The 18,695-nt window shown below is 41.4% G+C and overlaps 1 protein-coding gene across 3 annotated transcripts in view; it reads left to right on the top strand.

The window, feature by feature from the left end:
• ttc3 (tetratricopeptide repeat domain 3) overlaps window positions 1–18,695 on the top strand; it is a 32,662-nt gene that overhangs the window by 4,860 nt on the left and 9,107 nt on the right. For all 3 annotated transcript variants that reach the window (XM_035782076.2, XM_035782077.2, XM_035782075.2), the window contains exons 10-26: window positions 375–437; window positions 543–597; window positions 1,114–1,300; window positions 5,336–5,381; window positions 5,481–5,583; window positions 8,522–8,558; window positions 9,320–9,374; window positions 10,435–10,519; window positions 10,862–11,014; window positions 16,910–16,990; window positions 17,122–17,231; window positions 17,325–17,451; window positions 17,575–17,697; window positions 17,792–17,893; window positions 17,984–18,076; window positions 18,164–18,228; window positions 18,409–18,545. In XM_035782076.2, coding sequence (XP_035637969.1) covers window positions 375–437; window positions 543–597; window positions 1,114–1,300; window positions 5,336–5,381; window positions 5,481–5,583; window positions 8,522–8,558; window positions 9,320–9,374; window positions 10,435–10,519; window positions 10,862–11,014; window positions 16,910–16,990; window positions 17,122–17,231; window positions 17,325–17,451; window positions 17,575–17,697; window positions 17,792–17,893; window positions 17,984–18,076; window positions 18,164–18,228; window positions 18,409–18,545 — 1,622 coding nt within the window. The remainder of the gene's footprint in view (window positions 1–374; window positions 438–542; window positions 598–1,113; window positions 1,301–5,335; window positions 5,382–5,480; window positions 5,584–8,521; window positions 8,559–9,319; window positions 9,375–10,434; window positions 10,520–10,861; window positions 11,015–16,909; window positions 16,991–17,121; window positions 17,232–17,324; window positions 17,452–17,574; window positions 17,698–17,791; window positions 17,894–17,983; window positions 18,077–18,163; window positions 18,229–18,408; window positions 18,546–18,695) is intronic.

The raw sequence follows: 18,695 nt of genomic DNA on the forward strand, positions 1-18,695 counted from the left end.
TTGGTGGTTTTGACATCGGATTTACGTACTATTGGAATGTTGGAGGACAATATAACATACGCCTGTGATTGCATCAAGTCAGGCTGTTTCCCATGTACTCTTATCTGTGCATTACTGCTTCCCAATGTGTTTGTCACGGTACCTTTTGATTTAATTGTTTATTGAAGTGACTAACACCCTGCTGAACATGTTCATTTACGGCACCATAAATGTCTCTGAAGTGTAAATGCTACTTTGACCACCACTATCATGGCTCGCTTTTCCATTTGGTCTGTCAAAATGGACCAGAATGGTGTACTTAACTACTCATAAATAATATTTTTTTTTTGTTCAAGGAGTTCTTGTTGGATAACATAATCCTATCTATTTTTCAGCCCTGAAAACCACATTATCTATGGGAACCGAGCACTTTGCTATATCCGTAGTGAAAAATATCTGTAAGTCCTTCAAACTATAAACCTATGATGAACAAACCTGTTTGTGTAGGACACTTATACAGACCCATTAAACATGTTTCATGATCAAGGCATCATTTGTTACAGAAAAGCTGTTGGGGATGGAAAGCGAGCCACTTTAATACAACCAGAGTGGGCAAAGGTATGCAATTATCCCACGGCCACATCTGAATTTCCATTACGATTGCCCTCAGCTTAAAGGGATATTTATAGATTTATGAAGTTCCCCAGGGTCAGATTAACTTGTGGATACCATTCCAGTCATTGTGCTAATGCTAGTTAACAATTCTGCTAAAGCTAGTTGGAAACTTAAAATGCGAAGACAAATGGTATCCACAAGTTCATCTGACCCTGGGGAAGTAGATAAGTGGCTTTGTTGCCAAAATCCCTAACTATCCCGAGATCAAACCCACTGATGGTGTTGAAATGAATACATTTTAGTCAGCTCTGTTCTGACTGACCAGCAAGCTAGTTCTATTGATTTGAAATCAATAATACATTTTTTTTTCAGTGTGTGGCATGAAATTCTCAACATTCTACAAAAAGGATATGGTGTGTGATTGTAATGGAATGTTAATGCCCAAAGTACTGTCATTCCTAAAATGTCTATGCTGTGAATGATGGCATCTTCCCTTCCTCTGTGGTCTGTGTATGGCAGGGTCACTACCGGTATTGTGAGGCGCTGTTCCTACTGGGGGAACACAAGCAGGCGATAGAGGCCAACGAGTGGGGCCAGACCCTGTGCAAGGCTGACCCAGAGGGCATGAAGGACCTGCTGCAGCAACATGTCAAGTTCAACATAGAGATAGAGGAGAGCAAGTGCCACCGGGCAGAGGAACGCAAAGGTAATGGAGATTTGCCCACAGAACTTAATATTAAAACCAACTGATCATGTAGGAAAACATAATTACTAGGATAAATTTGGAGAAGATTGTAAGACTTGGCTCGTGGTTACCAAGATTCATTTGGCGCCTTGTAAATCTCCTAGCGATTTACCATGACAAATCAAAGGGATGGTTAAAAACCCTCCCAACAAGCGCTTGTCCCATGTGCAAATCATTCTTCATGCGAAGACCGATGCACTGCCATAGATTTTTTGCATATCCAATAGCAGGAAGTGGGGGTGGCTAATCCAAACTTTGTTTACAGTGGGTTCGGAAAGTATTCAGACACCTTGACTCTTTCCAGATTTTATGTTACACCCTTATTCTAAAATGCATTAAATTGTTTTCCCTCAATCTTAACCCAATTCCCCATAATGATAAAGCCAAATCAGGTTTTTAGGAATGTATTAAACATAAGTATTCAGACTAGGGATACTCCGCTATATCGGTGAACATATTGGAATCGGATGATATTTAAAAATGCCAGCATCGGTATCGGCCGATGTCAAGTTTAACGCACAATGTCAAAGCTGACGTGCAAACCTAATATAACGAAGGTACATGACGTAACGACACCATGTAAAATGTTGCGCTATTGCGTGCAACACAGCATCTAAACTGGCCCACAATGTCTGCTGTTTGGGTCAAGCAGTCGTTTGAAAGAGTAACAATTTCAGTGAACTCGATGGTGAAATCCATTAAAGTTAAGATAATAGAATTCATTGCCCTTGACAATCAACTGTCCTGTCGTGGGTGGTGATGGCTTTCGCTGACTGGTCCAGCACTGGTTAACACTACCGAGTGCGCTATTTTTCCGATGTTACCCTACCGGAGTTGCACAGTAATAGCTTCACGACATGCATACTATGGGACTTTGCGTTTCAAAGCTATACAAAAGTCAGCCAACACCGTCCATGAACGATGTTGGCAATAAAGCATAATTTGTTCGACCGAAACTTCTGGGGTAGCTAGCTTTAGCTTGGTACCTAGGTTGCACCAATACAATGATCAGTAGAACCTGCAGTCATTTCCATTATTCTTAGCAATAATTTAGGAATCCTTGTAAATTTCAATAGAAGAATACTTAACTTCAGTTCATGAAATTAAGTAGCTGGCTAGCTATTTAGCCCTGTTCCACAAAGCTAACGTAATAAGCAGCCAGCTATCTTCATCCGGCAAGTGAGGCTCGATTGGCCCGGGTTATGTGTTAATTAAGCTAGCCACAACAAGGATTAGCCACAAGTCGAATTTGTGGTTTGCCTTCAAAATAAGTGTCATTGACAGTGATGCAAATTAATACATAGAATTATGACATACTTTTAATGAAGGCTAACCGCAAAGTACAGTATTGTGGCTAATCCTTGTTGTGGCTAGCTTCACATAGATGGGTCCGGCCGCCATTAATCAAAAACTATAAATAGGTTATTTTAGATGACACCTAGATGTTGTTTTGCTAACTAAATAGCTGTTTCAGTAGCTATAGAAAGTAATGTTTTTGGGGAAGAAAATTGTTTGCACCCATAAGCTAGTTTTTTTTTTAATGACCAGCACTGTAGGTGTGCGAGGCAACTTTACCTGCATCATAGCATACGTATCGAATTGGGGATGGTGCCAGGTTTCCTCAAGACTTGACACTTGGCATTCAGGCTTAAGTTCAATTGGTTTCATCAGACCAGAGAATCTTGTTTCTCGTGGTCTGAGTCTTTAGGTGCCTTTTGGCCATCTCCAAGCCGGCTGTCGTACCTTTTAAAAAAAATTTTTAAAAAAGGAGAAAAAAATGGCTTCTGTCTGGACACTACCTTAAAGTCCTGAGTGGTGCAGAGATGGTTGTCCTTCTGGAAGGTTCTCCCAGAGGAGCCCTGGAGCCATGTCAGGGATCATTGTGTTCTTGGTCACCTCCTTGACCAAGGCCCTTCTCACCTGAAGTGTGGTGGAACAAGTATTGTTAACGTTAAGTTTCTTGCTATAGTAGCTGGATTGAATAATCTGTTATGAAATGTTGAGCCAATTAAGCTGATCAAATAATTGAGTTTGTCTGAAAATTAGCTGGCTAATAAAGTCACAGCTAGGTAACGTTAGTAACCTTGCCGTTGTGCCGAATTCCCCCATGTCAACATACTTAATTCTCCATTGCTGTGACTTGCTTGCTAGTTGAGATTTCTGCTTTTCATTCAGTTGTCATTTTAGCCTACATCTCAATGATCACTTCAGGCTGCATTTTATTTTTATGGCAATTTGATCGCAGGGGAGGCACTATAGTGATGTCTGGAGTTTTCGCTTTGGCTATTTGTTTCAAGTGTATTGGTCTAAATAAATCTCTTTGCCAAAATTAGTCAACTCTCCCATGCCTTATTCAACTAGTTTTGAAATGTTTATTGCTTGCCTACATTTTACTCCCTCTGTTTAATATAACACAGATTTTAATGATACACAGATTTTAATGATACATTTTGGTTGCCTGTCCGGACGTAAAGTTTGTTCTATGACGTTTTTGGCTTTAGTGACAATTTAAGGAAATTAGAAATGGGGGTGGGGGAGAAGAGTATTTCGGCAAGGCCATTTTCTTGCCTGCTGAAATTCTCCCTGCCGTCTAAGTAATGTAAGTAACTTAATTTTATGGCTAGTCAAATACTTTGTGGCACACTACTGGTCAACATGAGCTACCAAAATGATTCTGAAGTGTGCCAGGCCTTGAAGTCCCCAAAATGTGTATTAAACAGAGGGAGTAAAATGTAGGCAAGCTATAAACATTTCAGATTAACTACTAGTCAAATAAGACATGGGAAAGATGAATTTTGGCAGATTAATTTATAGACTACACTTGAAACAAATGGCCAAACCGAGAACTGCAGACATTGCCTCCCCTGCAATCAGAGGACACAAAGTGCTTTCTACTAAGATCAGTGAAATGTAGGCTTAACTGACAACGTGGTGAAGAGCAGAAATCTCAACTAGCAAGCAAGCTGCAGAAATGAAGAATTGAGTGTGCGCGCGTTCACAAAGGGGAGGGGGGGTAGTAGTTCGGCGCAACACCTTTCCTCATGTTACAATGTGTTCATTGCTTACTGGAACCTGGCAATCTGACATGTTAACGTACTAACTACTGTTTTCCCGCTACAGTATGTGGTTTTCAGAATGAGAGAATTAGGTCAAAATGAGGCGTTACTTGTTAAACAAGTGGATTTGGAGATCAAGTGTAGCTGGGCCTGGCTTATACTGGATGCCAATATAGGTGAAAGAAATGCCACACTTTCCCTCTTTTAAATACGGTGAATAAAAAGGGGTATGCCAGGTACTCTCTGCCTGAATGACAATGAGAGAAATTATGCCAACTAAGGGTATCATGCTCTGCTGGCACATTGTAGAACAGATGTCCACAGGCAGAAGTGTACAATGTAATAACATGCAGTGTAGCCCAAAGATAGTGCTTTTGTGTTGAACTTGACAGTAATGCGTGAGAGGGGATTATTAATTATTTTACTCCGTGAAAGTTATTTTTGCACATGTAGGCTCGTGCACTTGATCGACGTATACTGTAGTGGGCACTATAATAGATCAAAAATATAATGCCTGTTTAATTATATTTCTACTTAGCTGTCATGGCTAACTGCAAGATAAAAATGAGTTACTTGCAATAGTCTAGGCAACATAACATTGCTTTCCTTATAATTTTTTTTTAGCTGTGAGTTAGGGTTACGTTAATCACTTTATTTTAGACTGATCATGTAGCGCATATGTTTTAATGAGTTAATCTGCGTTTCCCCCTAGCAGGGATTCTTTTTTTTTTTTTCGTTCTTTTTTCAGTGCAACGCAGTGTCACCTTGTTGGGCTCTCACCAGTTTGCATCCCTGCTTGTTCCTCAATTGTTCTAAGTTTATAGTTGTTTGTTGGAGATAGTCTGGTTTTGCTAGATCATTGTCTATGTATTGCTAGATCATTGTCTATGTATTATCTTTGATTTTGTTTCTTTTCATGTTACAAACCATTCATTTCTAGCTGGAAGATCAAATAAAACTGCAGCTAAGAAAGTTTCAAGTAAAAGGTATGTACAGTATTATACAAGTGTTTACGAACCAATGGCAATCATGCATTTGTTGATAATTTTGAAGTTGTTAACCTGGTGTTTTACTGTTATCTACAGGACAGAGAGTAACACCAGAGCAGACACTACAGAGTCACAACAGGCCGCTAAACCCACCAGTAAGGTTGAGCCTTCTGCTAAAAACACTGTTCCTGAGAACAAGGTCAGTTACTCAGACCCGAGCCTCAACTTTCAGTACCCTAATTTATGAATTGCATTCAGGATGACACATTTTGTCCACAACAGTCCTTGTAGAGTACAAACAGGACTTAATCCAAGAGTAGTTTCAACTACAGCAACTGGTGATTGCTTTGTGTTGTGCAGGGATCAGTGAGCTGTTTGATAAGCTAAAGCATTGATGTCATCTCATGGACATTAATGTTTCTAAAGTCCTGTTTGTGAGTAATACTGTTAGGCATGTTATGCAGACTGAAGAAATATAAACAGAACATGTGTAACTGATTTCATGAGTTGAAATAAGAGGCCAGAAATTTCCATACACCTTATTTCTCTCAAATTTGGTTCACAAATGTTTAAATCCATCCACTAGAAGTTGATTAAACAGCATGGTCATTACACAGCTGTACCTTGTGCTCGGGACAAAAGGCAACTCTAAAATGTGCAGTTTTGTCAACACCATGCCACATATAACAATCTTTTGAGGGAGATTACAATTGGTATGCTGACTGAAGGAATGTCCACTGGAGCTGTTAAAAGAATGGAATGTTTTAGAAAATTTGGCAGTATGTCCAAACGGCCTCAACTGCAGACCATGTGTAACCACGCCAGCCCAGGACCTCTACTTCCGACTGCTTCACCTGCGGCATGGCCAGGGACCAGCCACGCGTACAGCTGATGAAACTGCAGAAATTCTTTGGTTGCGCAAACCCAGAAACTGTTAGAAATCGTCTCAGGGAATCGTATCTGCGTGCTCGTCATCCTCACCAGGGTCTTGACCTGTCTGCAGTTCTGCGTCATAAGACTTAAATGGGAAAATTCTCACCTTCGATGGCCACTGGCACACTAGGGAAGTGTGCTCTTTACCGCTAAATCAACTGTACCGGGCAGATGGCGTTGTGTGGGTGAACGGTATCCTAATGTCAAAGTTGTGAAGAGTGCCTCATGGTGGGGTTATGGCATTAGCAGGCATAAGCTACGAACACAATTGCAATTTATCGATGTCAAATTGAATGCAGAGATACCGGGGACGAAATCTTGAGGCCCATTGTTTCTGTATGATAATGCACAGACCCATGTCACACGGCTCTGGACACAATTCCTGGAAGTGGAAAATGCCCCAGTTCGTTCATGGCCTGCATACCCACCAGACATGCATTGCATTTGGGAAGTATTCAGACGTTTCCACAGGTTACATATGTCCTCAATATACACACAATACCCCATAATGACAAAGCAAAATCGGGTTTTTAGAATTGATCAAAAGTAAACTTGTATAAAAGTATGTAAGTATTAAGACCCTTTACGCAGTACTTTGAAGCATCTTTGGCAGCGATTACAGCCTCGAGTCTCTTGTATGACTCTAAGCTGGGCACACCTGTATTCGGGGGAGTTTCTGCAGTTCTTCTCTCCTGATCCCCTCAAGCGCTCCGGTTGGATGGGTAGCGTCGCTGCACAGCTATTTTCAGGTCTCTCTAGCGATGTCCAAGTCTGGGCTCTGGCTGGGCCACTCAAGGACTTTCAGAGACTTGTTCGGAATCCACTCCTGTGTTGTCTCGGCTGTGTGCTTAGGGTTGTTGGCGAGTTGGAAGGTGAACCTTGACCCCAGTGAGAACCTACTTCCGAAGGCGTTTAGGACTGCATCAATGAGCTCTACTTTGCTCCATTCATCTTTCCCTCAATCCTAACTAGTGTCTCAGTTGCTGCCACTGAAAAACATCCCACAGCATAATGCTGACACCACCATGCTTCACTTTAGGGATGGTGTCAGGTTTCCTCCAGACGTGCTGCTTGCCATTCAGGCCAAAGAGTTCAATCTTGGTTTCATCAGTCCAGATCATCTTGTTGCTCATGGTCTGAGTCCTTTAGTTGCCTGTTGGCAAACTCCAACTGGGCTGTTGTGTGTTCTTACTGAGTGGCTCGTCTGGCCAGGCTACCATAAAGGCCTGATTTTTAGTGGAGTGGTGTAGAGATTGTTGTCCTTCTGGAAGGTTCTCCCATCTACACAGAGGAGCTCCCTGACCAAGGCCATTCCCCTGATTGCTCAACTGTGTTCTTGGGGACCTTCAATCGTGCAGACTTATTTTTTGTATGCTTCCCCAGATCTGTGCCTCGACACAATCATGTCTCGGAGCTCTACAGACAATTCCTTCGACCTCATGGCTTGGTTTCTGCTCTGACATGCATTGCCAACTGTGGGACCTTTATTATAGACCGCTGTGTGCCTTTCCAAATCATGTCCAGTCAATTGAATTTTCCACAGTTGGACTCTAATCACGTTTTAGAAATGCCTCCAAGGATCAATGGGAACATGATGCGCCTGAGCTCAATTCTGTCTCCTAGCAAAGGGTCTGAGAAATTATGTAAATACAGTATTTTATTTTTAAACCTGTTTTCACTTTGTTATGGTGTGTGTAGAAGAGAAATTCTAATTTAATCAATTTTAGAATAAGGCTGTGACTAAAGACGTCTAAATACTTTCTGACTGCACGGTCACCCATTGAGCATGTTTGGCATGCTCTGGATCGCTGTGTTCCAGTTCCCGCCAATATCCAGTATTTTGGCACATCCATTGAAGAGGAGTGGGACAACATTCCACAGGTCAAAATCAACAGCCTGATCAACTCTATGCAAAAGATGCTGTGCTGCATGAGGCAAATGGTGGCCACCAGATACTGACTGGTTTCCTGATCAATGCCCCTACATTTTTTTTAACGCTATCTGTGATAAACTGATTTTATACCAGTATTCCCAGTCGTATGAAATCCATATTAGGGTCTACTGATGTTTTTTCCAATTGACAGCTTATATATGAACTAACGGAAATGGTTGCATCTTGTGTTTTTCAATATTTTTTTCAGTGTTTCATCCCTCATGTTTTAGTTATTGTTTATTTCTGATGTTTTTCATGTCACTGAACACAGGGCTTGGAAGTCAAGGTGGAAAGCCAGACACAAGCAGGTAGGATGTTTTTGGCTATTTCTGTTTTGCTAGACATTAAGTCTTCTGTTTGGGTTGATATCCACTGAACAAATATATATACTCAATGTGTTATGTGCACGTCCCATGCTTCATAAGTTGAATAAGACCCCAGAAATGTTCTGTGCACAAAATGATTATTTCTCAATTTGTGCTCGTTGTTTTAATGCCTGTCTGAGCATTTTTATCCTTTTGTCAGGATAATTCATCCACCTGAAAGGTGTGGCATATCAAGAAGCTGATTAAATATGATCATTATGTAGGGGGGGGGGTGTAATAAAGCATTTTGTGGGGGGAAATCATTGATTGGCTAGACCTGGCTCCTCAGTTGGTGGGGCTCAGCCCACCCATGGCTGCTCCCCTGCCCAGTCATGTGAAATCCATAGATTGGGGCCTAATGACTTTTTCAGTTGACTGATTTCCTTATATGAACTAACTCAGCAAAGTGTTTGAAATTGAGTTTATTTTTGTTCAGTATAAATGGAAGCAAATCTAGTTTGGCCTTTTAGTTTTTGTGGTAAATACAATGCAGCTTTTTAGGTTCCATGAGATGCTTATGATATGACTCAGGTATTGACATACGCAGCTAACAAGTTTAGCCTATCATCACCTTTTTGGTTGTTTTGACTTCCTTGAGCTGTCTCTTTAAGAACACACGCTGCCACTTTCTTTGCCAAGTTGCTGTTTTTTTTCACTGGGAGCCTCATGTTTTCAGAAGCTAACCCTTTTCTCCTTGGTGAAAGGTACAAGAAGAGCACATTCGGTGGATAATACCAAGGTGCCTAAAGAGATGAAAGTGTGAGTTTTATGTTCGATTTGTTTTCGGGGTTTGTAATACATTAGGCTCACCTCACTGCCAGACCAAAAGACCAGGTCTGCTGTTGATTGGGGATGAACGATTTTTAATGGAGTATATTGACCCCAAACGGGCATTACTAGTGTGTTAAAGTTAATGTGTATGAACAGTAGGGTGTTGCACGGTATACCTAAACTTCAGTCGTTTTTCGATACTAGAACATGAATTGTTCGTATTAGATTTTTACTTTCGGTTCATCTGTCAAATGTTTCATGTCATTTACTGATTGAGTTGTTTTTAATATAGATAGATAGATAGATAGATAGATCTTAATTGTATTATGTAGTTGAAAGCAATGCGTTAGAAGCCTACATAACCAACCTATAAAGTAAAATGCACCATTTATGGCCAGCTATGTAAACGCTGACATTGACTTTTTATTCTTCAGTAGATGTTGTTCAATTGGTAATATTCATTTTTGTCTTCTAATGCCTCTTACCGGTAAAGATTTTCCATTACATGCTAGAACACTTTAAAATACAAGATGATACTGGTAGCTGGGTCAAGTGCATTCTATGACTACAGCTAATAATATGCCTTTCTGCCTTGGAATTGTGATACCAAACCAGCAATTCTGGTATGACAACACTAATGAATAGTATGATGGCAAATTTAAGATTTTTGGTCCACCCTAACAGTGGAAAATAATTTAGGCTTTATCGGAAGCAATGGATATTTTCTGCTTTATTGAACGCTACCAAGAATCTGAATCTGTTCTTTTAAAATTGTGTATAGGGAAAGCACATACGGCGCACCTTTGTTTGCAAGTTGTGTGGTATGTACTTTCTTGCCAACTTGATTAATGCTTGACAGTGCTTGTCGAATCACGTGGCACACCCAACTGCTCGGTGCACACCCTTGCATACTTGGGTGATTTCCTGTTTTTGGTCTGCCTCAAGTAACACTGGAGATATTCAGTTAAGTTTTTGTGCTGTGCAATTGACGGTAGGCTACTCAGAAGTTAGCATTGTCAACACCTAAAAGTGATCTGTTTCTTTTCAGTGAAATGGCTGATAAAAATAGCAGCAAACTGGAGCCCTGCTCTTCAGAGAAAACGAAAGGGAAGAACAGAAACCAGCAGTCAAAGGTAGACCGTCATGTAACATGAGGTCATTGTCACAAGTCAAACAGGATTTCACAACGCTGGATGCTTTTCCTTCCTTGTATTTCTTGCCATAACTGTACATTACTAATGGCATGCAAATGTACTGTGGCCTCCGCACCTTCTTCCTGCGAGTTTAACCCACCACCTCCCTGGCTCTGAAACATAGTTTGTACATTCATCCCATAATCATTTTTACCACAAATAACACGTCAGCTAGGTTTGATGCATGATCTCCTGAAGTAGTTTTAACACTGACATTTTTTTTTTTTTTTCTAAACCAACTTGTGTGATATTAGTGACTCACTGATACCCTTTCCCACTCAGGCGGTATCCGGCAGCTCCAGAGACCCTAGTGTGCGGGATGCACTGATGTCAGCTGTGCAGGATGCCCACATGGCCCTGGCCGACCAGAGATGCCGCAACGCAGAGCAGGCCTTCTCCCAGGCCCTCAGCATCCTGGTGACCAGCACACCAAAGGTACAGCACAGAACAGTGTTCCTCTCACAATCAGCCCTCAGTGACACTATCAGAGGTGTGTTAGAGTTCGTCAACTTCAGCTCAAATTGTACTCCACTGTGAAATAACTTTCTATCAAATTCAATGTTTGTCAGTGGTAGTTTTAAACTGCCCTTATGTTACAGGAATTAAATTGCTCTGTTTTAATACCCAATTAAAATTAAACTCTGTCAATTCATAAGGATTTGTAAGACCCTTATTCTATAATAATGGACAGAGCCCAGTCTTAAAGTCAATCAGCAGAGTTTATTCACGAGAGTACTGAACACGATACAGTTTACCACAGGTTATAAACTGAAAATTACGTCATTAGTTCCAGTACCAACCCGTCTCTTCTCCCACCCTGGTACAAAGGCTGTATCTCTAGCCTTCCCACATTAGTCTCCCTACCAATTTAATATAATTTATGGTTGAGCCAAGGTCTTGTGTAGATAAGCATTCTAGCCAGTCTGAAGATATAGTTCATTCATTTCTACCAAGGAGCACGGTCATTGTTCTAATTCTTGATTATATTTACACACATTATACTCAGTACTAGGATTAAGAAAGAATTCATACATGTACAGTAACATAGTATTCTGACTAGTACATATACAGTAACATAAGTTTTCTGATTAGTCAGTCCTGATTGAAATGTATACATAATTAATCATTATTGATAAAAAAAATCCCTTAACACCTTATATTTTCACTGAATGTTTTAATAGGTTCCCAAAATGAGATTATCCTCCGGGCTGTGTTCAGTATGAAAAAACGTAGTATTACGTTCAATTAATCGAAAACGGTAGTGGTCTGAGCGTTTAGTTGAAAAACGTGGAGGGGTTGTGCGTTCAAAATGCACTGCTGCCCTTAAAATTTTTTTTAAAAAAATAAGCAACAATCAGCAGTTGAAACCAAGAGGTTCCCCTGTTTAGCTAAAAATCTGAGGGATGAGGCTGGAGAAATGTAACCACTCTCAAATTCATAGATGGCTATGGGTGCAAATAATGACCATCCAAGATAGCAACATTATAAACGCTTGCAAATAAATGTCCCTTTTTCAGGGCACTGTCTTTCAAAAATAATTTGTAAAAATCCAAATAACTTCACAGATCTTCATTGTAAAGGGGTTAAACACTTTTTCCCATGCTTGTTCAATGAACCATAAACAATTGATGAACATGCACTTGTGGAACAGTCGTTCAGACACTAACAGCTTACAGACGGTAGGCAATTAAGGTCAGTTATGAAAACTTAGGACAGTAAAGAGGCCTTTCTACCGACTCTGGAAAAACACCAAAAGAAAGCTGCCCAGGGTCCCTGCTCATCTGTGTGAACGTGCCTTAGGCATGCTGCACGAGGACTGCAGATGTGGCCAGGGCAATAAATTGCCATGTCTGTACTGTGAGACGCCTAAGACGGTGCTACAGGGAGACAGGATGGGCAGCTGATTGTCCTCGCAGCGGCAGACTAACAGCGCCTGCACAGGATCGGTACATCCGAACATCACACCTGCGGGACCGGTACAAAATGGCAACAGCTGCCTGAGTTGCACCAGGAACGCACAATCCCTCCATCAGTGCTCAGGCTGTCCACAATAGGCTGAGAGGCTGGACTGAGGGCTTGTAGGCCTGTTGTAAGGCAGGTCCTCACCAGACATAGGCAACAACGTTGGGCACAAACCCACCGTCCAGACCGGATCAGACAGGACTGGCAAAAAGTGCTCTTCACTGACGAGTCGTGGTTTTGGCTCACAAGGGGTGATGGTCGGATTCGCGTTTATCGTCGATGGAATCAGCGTTACACCGAGGCCTGTACTCTGGAGCGGGATTGAGGTGGAGGGTCCGTCATGGTCTGGGGTGGTGTCACAGCATCGGACTGAGTTTGTTATTGCAGGCAATCTCAATGCTGTGCGTTACAGGGAAGACATCCTCCTCATGCGGTACCCTTCCTGCAGGCATATCCTGACATGACCCTCCAGCATGACAATGCCACCAGCCATACTGCTCGTTCTGGGCTTGATATCCTGCAAGACAGGAATGTCAGTGTTCTGCCATGGCCGGCAACTTGCAGGTACCTTGGTAGAAGAGTAGAGGTGGGGAACATCTTACAGCAACAACTGGCAAAGCCCATGATGAGGAGATGCACTGCAGTACTTAATGCAGCTGGTGGCCACACCAGACACTGACTTACTTTTGAAATTCACTCCAGAGAACACGTTTCCAGTGTCCAATGCCGGCGAGCTTAACTTGTTAGGGACGTGGTCCCGTGGTGGGAACATCAATCAGCGGAAATGTTCAAGAGCGCCACCTATAGAGGTTGATAAAACTCAAACTTTCATTAAAATGGACATACAATGTACTGAATTAAAGCTACACTCGTTGTGAATCCATCCACCAAGTCATATTTGTAAAATGCTTTTCGGCGAAAGCTATTATCTGATACCATGCACCCTCAAAATACTGCAACGTCACCTAACACGACAGATTTTGCGTTAGCCGGCGCAAACCAAAACGCAGAAATAAAATATAAAACATTCATTACCTTTGACGAGCTTCTTTCTTGGCACTCCTAGATGTCCCATAAACATCATTTAGGGTCTTTTTTCGATTAAATCGGTCCATATATAGCCTAGATATCGATCTAAGAATACTGTGTGAACAACGGGGGAAAAAATAGCTTTTCTAACAACGTCATTTTTTTAAATTAAAAAAGTCGACGATAAACTTTCACAAAACACTTAAATACTTTTGTAATGCAACTTTAGGTATTAGTACACGTTACTAAGCGATAAAATTCATCAGGAGGCGATGTAAATTCTATAGATGTCCGTCTCGAAAAAATGTCTTAGAGGGCTCGACCAAAACATCCGGTCAGAGACCGGAGGGAATCGGTTCCCTTGATTCGGTTAGACCAAGAATCAAAGCTGAATCAAATGACAAGACTCTAGACATCGTGTGGAAGCTGTAGGCACTGCAACCTCGACATAATTTAATTCGGTTCACTTTGAACAATTCCTTGAAGTCGCGCATGGATATTTATTTCCATTTTCAGTGATCAGATTTTCATGCACTTTTCGATGAAACGCACATTCTGTTATAGTCACAGCCGTGATTTAACCAGTTTTAGAAACGTCTGAGTTTTCTATCCACACATACTAATCATATGCATATACTATATTCCTGGCATGAATAGCAGGGCGCTGAAATGTTGCGCGATTTTTTTTAACAAAAAGCTGCAAAAAGCTGCTTAAATTCTCGACTTCCCTAACAGGTTTTAACATCACTCCAGCCGACACTTGGCATTGCACATGGTGATCTTAGGCTTGTGTGCGGCTGCTCGGCCATGGAAACCCATTAATTTTTCCAGGCAAACCATTATTGTGCTGATGTTGCTTCCAGGGGCAGTTTGGAACTTTGTAATTTGTTTAAGCACCTCTTGCAGTGATTACAGCTTCGAAGTCTTCTTGGGTGAGACGCTACAAGCTTGGCATACCTGTATTTGGCGAGGTTCTCTGCAGAGCCTCAAGTTGGCTGGGTAGTTTCGCTGCACAGCTATTTTCAGGTTTTTCCAGAGATTTTTGATTGGGTTAAAGTGTGGGCTTTGGCTGGGCCACTCAAGGACATTCAGAAACTTGTCCCGATGCCACTCCTGTGTTTTCTTGGCTGTATGGTTGGTTGTTGTCCTGTAGGAAGGTGTACCTTCGCCCCAGTCTGAGGTCCTGAGCGCTCTGGAGGATCTCTGTATTTTGCTCTGTTCATCTATCCCTCAATCCTGACTAGTCTCCCAGTCCTTGCCGCTGAAAAACATCCCCACAGAATGATGCTGCCACCACCATGCTTCACCGTAGGGATGGTGCCAGGTTTCCTCCAGATGTGATGCTTGGCATTCAGGCCAAAGATCAATCTTGGCTTCATCAGACCATAGTCTTGTTTCTAATGGTCAGTCTTTAGGTACCTTTTGGCAAACTCCAAGCGGGCTGTCATGTGCCTTTTACTGAAGACTGGCTTCTGTCTGGCCACTCCACCATAAAAGCCTGATTTGGTGGAATGCTGCAGGGATGGTTGTCCTTCTGGAAGGTTCTTTCTCCAGAGGAACTCTGGCGCTCTGTCAGTCACTTGATTTCTTGGTCACCTCCCTGACCAAGGTCCTTCTCCCCCGATTGCTCAGTTTGGCAGGGCGATCAGCTCTAGGAAGAGTCTTGGTGGTTCCAAATTTCTGCCATTTTAAGAATTGTGGGCACTGTGTTCTTGGGGACCTTTAATGCTGCAGAAATGTTTTTGTACCCTTCCCCAAATCTGGGCCTTGACACAATCCTGTCTCGGAGCTCTACTACCATTTCCTTCGACCGCATGGCTTTGTTTTTGCTTGACATGCACTGTCAACTGTGGTACTTACATTTAATTTTTTTGATAGATACAGGTGGGTGTGGACTCGAGTTGTAGAAATGTCTCAGATGATCAATGTAAACAGGATGCACCTGTGCTCAATTGAGTCTCATAGCAAAGGGTCTGAATACTTAAATGTAATATATATATTTAAGATTTATTTTTACACATTTGTAAACCAGTTTTCGCTTTGTCATTATGGAGTAATATGTGTCGATTGAGATTTTAATAGTTTTTAGAATAAGGCTAATGTAACAAAGGGATACTTTCACTGGGTGTGCATCAGGAAGGGTGCAGAATAACTGGAAACTGGGGTGTATTTGTTACAAACTGATATTAGATGCAAATGAAGCAAGAGTTTCTATTGTCCATTTGCTTCTGTTTTAAGACACTTTCAATATAACTGGCAGAATGAGTACATCGCTGGGCTTTGTTTTAAAGAACATTGCTAGACCTTGTTCAGATGTGGAGGTGAAGCCATGGTGTGCGTTCTCAAGTGCGAAGCAGATATTTATTTATAACCAAGTCTTGACAATTTAGATTGCTAACCAACACTTTAACTAGCTAGCATGTTTTCCGGATCAATTTCAAGTGCTGGTATTGAAGTGGACATGTCTAGGATCAACAGCTCAGTCGCGTAGTGGTAGGCCACACAAGCTCACAGAACGGGACTGCTGAGGCGTAAAAATCGTCTGTCCTCGGTTGGAGTGGTATAAAGCTCGCCGCCATTGGACTTTGGCATGATGAATCACGCTTCACCATCTGGCAGTCTGATGGACAAATCTGGGTTTGGCGGATGCCAGGAGACCTGCACCAATGCGTGATACCTACTAAAGTTTGGAATTTTTTTTTTCTTCCATGGTTCAGTCTAAGGCCCCTTAGTTTCAATGAGGGGAAGTGTTAACGCTACAGAACACAATGACATTCTAGACGATTCTGTGCTTGCAACAGTTTGGGGAATGCCCCTTACTGTTTCAGCATGACAATGCCCCTGTGCACAAAGCGAAGTCCATACAGAAAGTTTGTCAAGATCAGTGTGGAAGAACTTGACTGGCCTGCACAGAGCCCTGACCTCAACGCCATCGAAACACCACCTTTGGGATTAATTTGAGTTGTGAGCCAGGCCTAATAATATAATAATATAATAATAATATATGCCATTTAGCAGACGCTTTTATCCAAAGCGACTTACAGTTATGTGTGCATACATTCTATGTATGGGTGGTCCCGGGGACCACCCATCAGTGCCTCGCCTCACTAATGCTCTTGTGGCTGAATGGAAGCAATTCCCTGCAGAAATGTTCCAACATCTAGTGGAAAACCTTCCCAGAAGAGTGGAGGCTGTTATAGCAGCAAAGGGAGGACCAACTCTAAACTAATTCCCATGATATTGTAATGAGATGTTTGAGCAGGTGTCCACAATTCTGGTCATGTAGTGTAGTTTAAGTTAGCTAGCAGCTGATTAACTTTTTTTTTTTTTTCTCCCCAGGAACTTGGCCTCTGTACTCTTGACCAAGTTGTGCTGATTTATGGCCATGCCTCAGCTCTGATAGAGATTGGTCAACCAGAGGTAAGAAACCTGTGTGCTAGCTAGCTACAAAGGGAGGCTAATGTTACTGCTTTTGAAGTGTTTTTGATATGGTCTGCAAATAAAATTTGCACTCAATCAGGCTTTGTACTAATGTGTTTTTTCCTATTTAGGAACTTGCTGAAGCTCATAAAGACTTTGAAAAGATCAAACATTTTGAAGAGAGGAAGTTTCAGTGCCTGGTTTTTTATGGCATTGGAAAGGCATATCAGAAGGAGAACCGGTAGATACAAATGGAATAATACTTATAGATCACGCTGAAATTAGCTGCACATCACTGGTTAAACTGAAATGTTTTTTTCCTCCACCCCTGTAGATTTCCACTTGCTCTGGAACAGTTTTCTGATTCTATGCAAATGGTTAAGAAAAAGATAACGCCTGGTAAACTGACATGGCCCACTACTAAAGTTATTGTTGAGGAAAGTAAGCTGGACTATTTCAAGGTATGTTTTCATTGATCTCACTTGGGTTTGGGTCAACTCAACTGTTGAAATGAGACAGGAGATGTCATTGCTTAGTGTCATTTAGATTTTGTTCTGTTTTATTTTATTTTAACCCCAAACCAGGAGCTGCTAGAAGAATCCATAGAGATGTGCAAATTTCCACCTAAACCAGATGCCATTTGTCGGCATCAGAATTGCCACGGACATTCCAAAATAGAAATCTACTTCACAGATCCAGATTTCAAGGTTAAAGGCAAATGTGTTCAACCTAAATTGCCTCCATGAAAGTCAGACCTCTAACATGTTCACTAAGCACTCAAACTGCTGTCTTTACTCATAGGGTTTCATTCGGATGGTTTGCTGTCAAAGCTGCAAAGTGGAGTACCATATCAACTGTTGGAAGAAGTTGAAAGCAACAGCATTCTCTGATAAGAATGAAAAGGTAACATCTATTTACAACAGTCAAGTGCATACCAATTTTATTTTACGTTAATCTTGCCTCTGGTATACTCATGTCTGTTTTTACCCACAGGATTTCCTGCAGGGAATGTGCTTTACTCCAGACTGTGGGGGTAGAATCTGTCATATTAAAATCTATGGTTCAACAGGGCTTGTCAAATGTGAGGTAAGGAATTTTTCTAAAGTTGTCACGTTATTAAAAGTCATTGCAAATTTAGAGAACACGCTAATTAATGTATTATTCTGTCTTTAGTTTGAAGCATCTATTGACAAACCTATGGGTAAAGCAACATTGAGAGTAAATCAGAAATGTACAAGGTGAGATGAAATAATATTTTTGTGCTCAAGTTTCTCTTAATGTCCATACCCAACTAATTTTATCAGACTGCCTACTGAACAGACAACACAATTTGTATGTCAAGCATATCTTTAACCAAGGCAGTACTCTTACACAATCACAATTTTTCTAATTTCAATGTTTTTCATTTTGCTTGCCAGTCTCAAGAAGTTAAAATCCAGAGAGGATCGTAAACTCAGGCGGAAGCAACATAGGCAAGATGCTTCTCTGTCTACGCAAGCCAAGAATGATCAAATACCTTTGGAGAACGGGGAAACAATTGTCATAGAACAGAAGGGTACGGTACACACATCTTACATGTATTATATTCCTCCGGATGTACATTCAACATGTTCCTTTCTAAAGGAACCTGTTTCAATGACATCACCCTTAAAGGATGTAAAGTTGTGACTACACTGAACAAAAATATAAACACAACATGTAAAGT

This window comes from Oncorhynchus keta, chromosome 12 (genome assembly GCF_023373465.1).
Source record: "Oncorhynchus keta strain PuntledgeMale-10-30-2019 chromosome 12, Oket_V2, whole genome shotgun sequence".
NCBI classification, from domain to species: domain Eukaryota; kingdom Metazoa; phylum Chordata; class Actinopteri; order Salmoniformes; family Salmonidae; genus Oncorhynchus; species Oncorhynchus keta.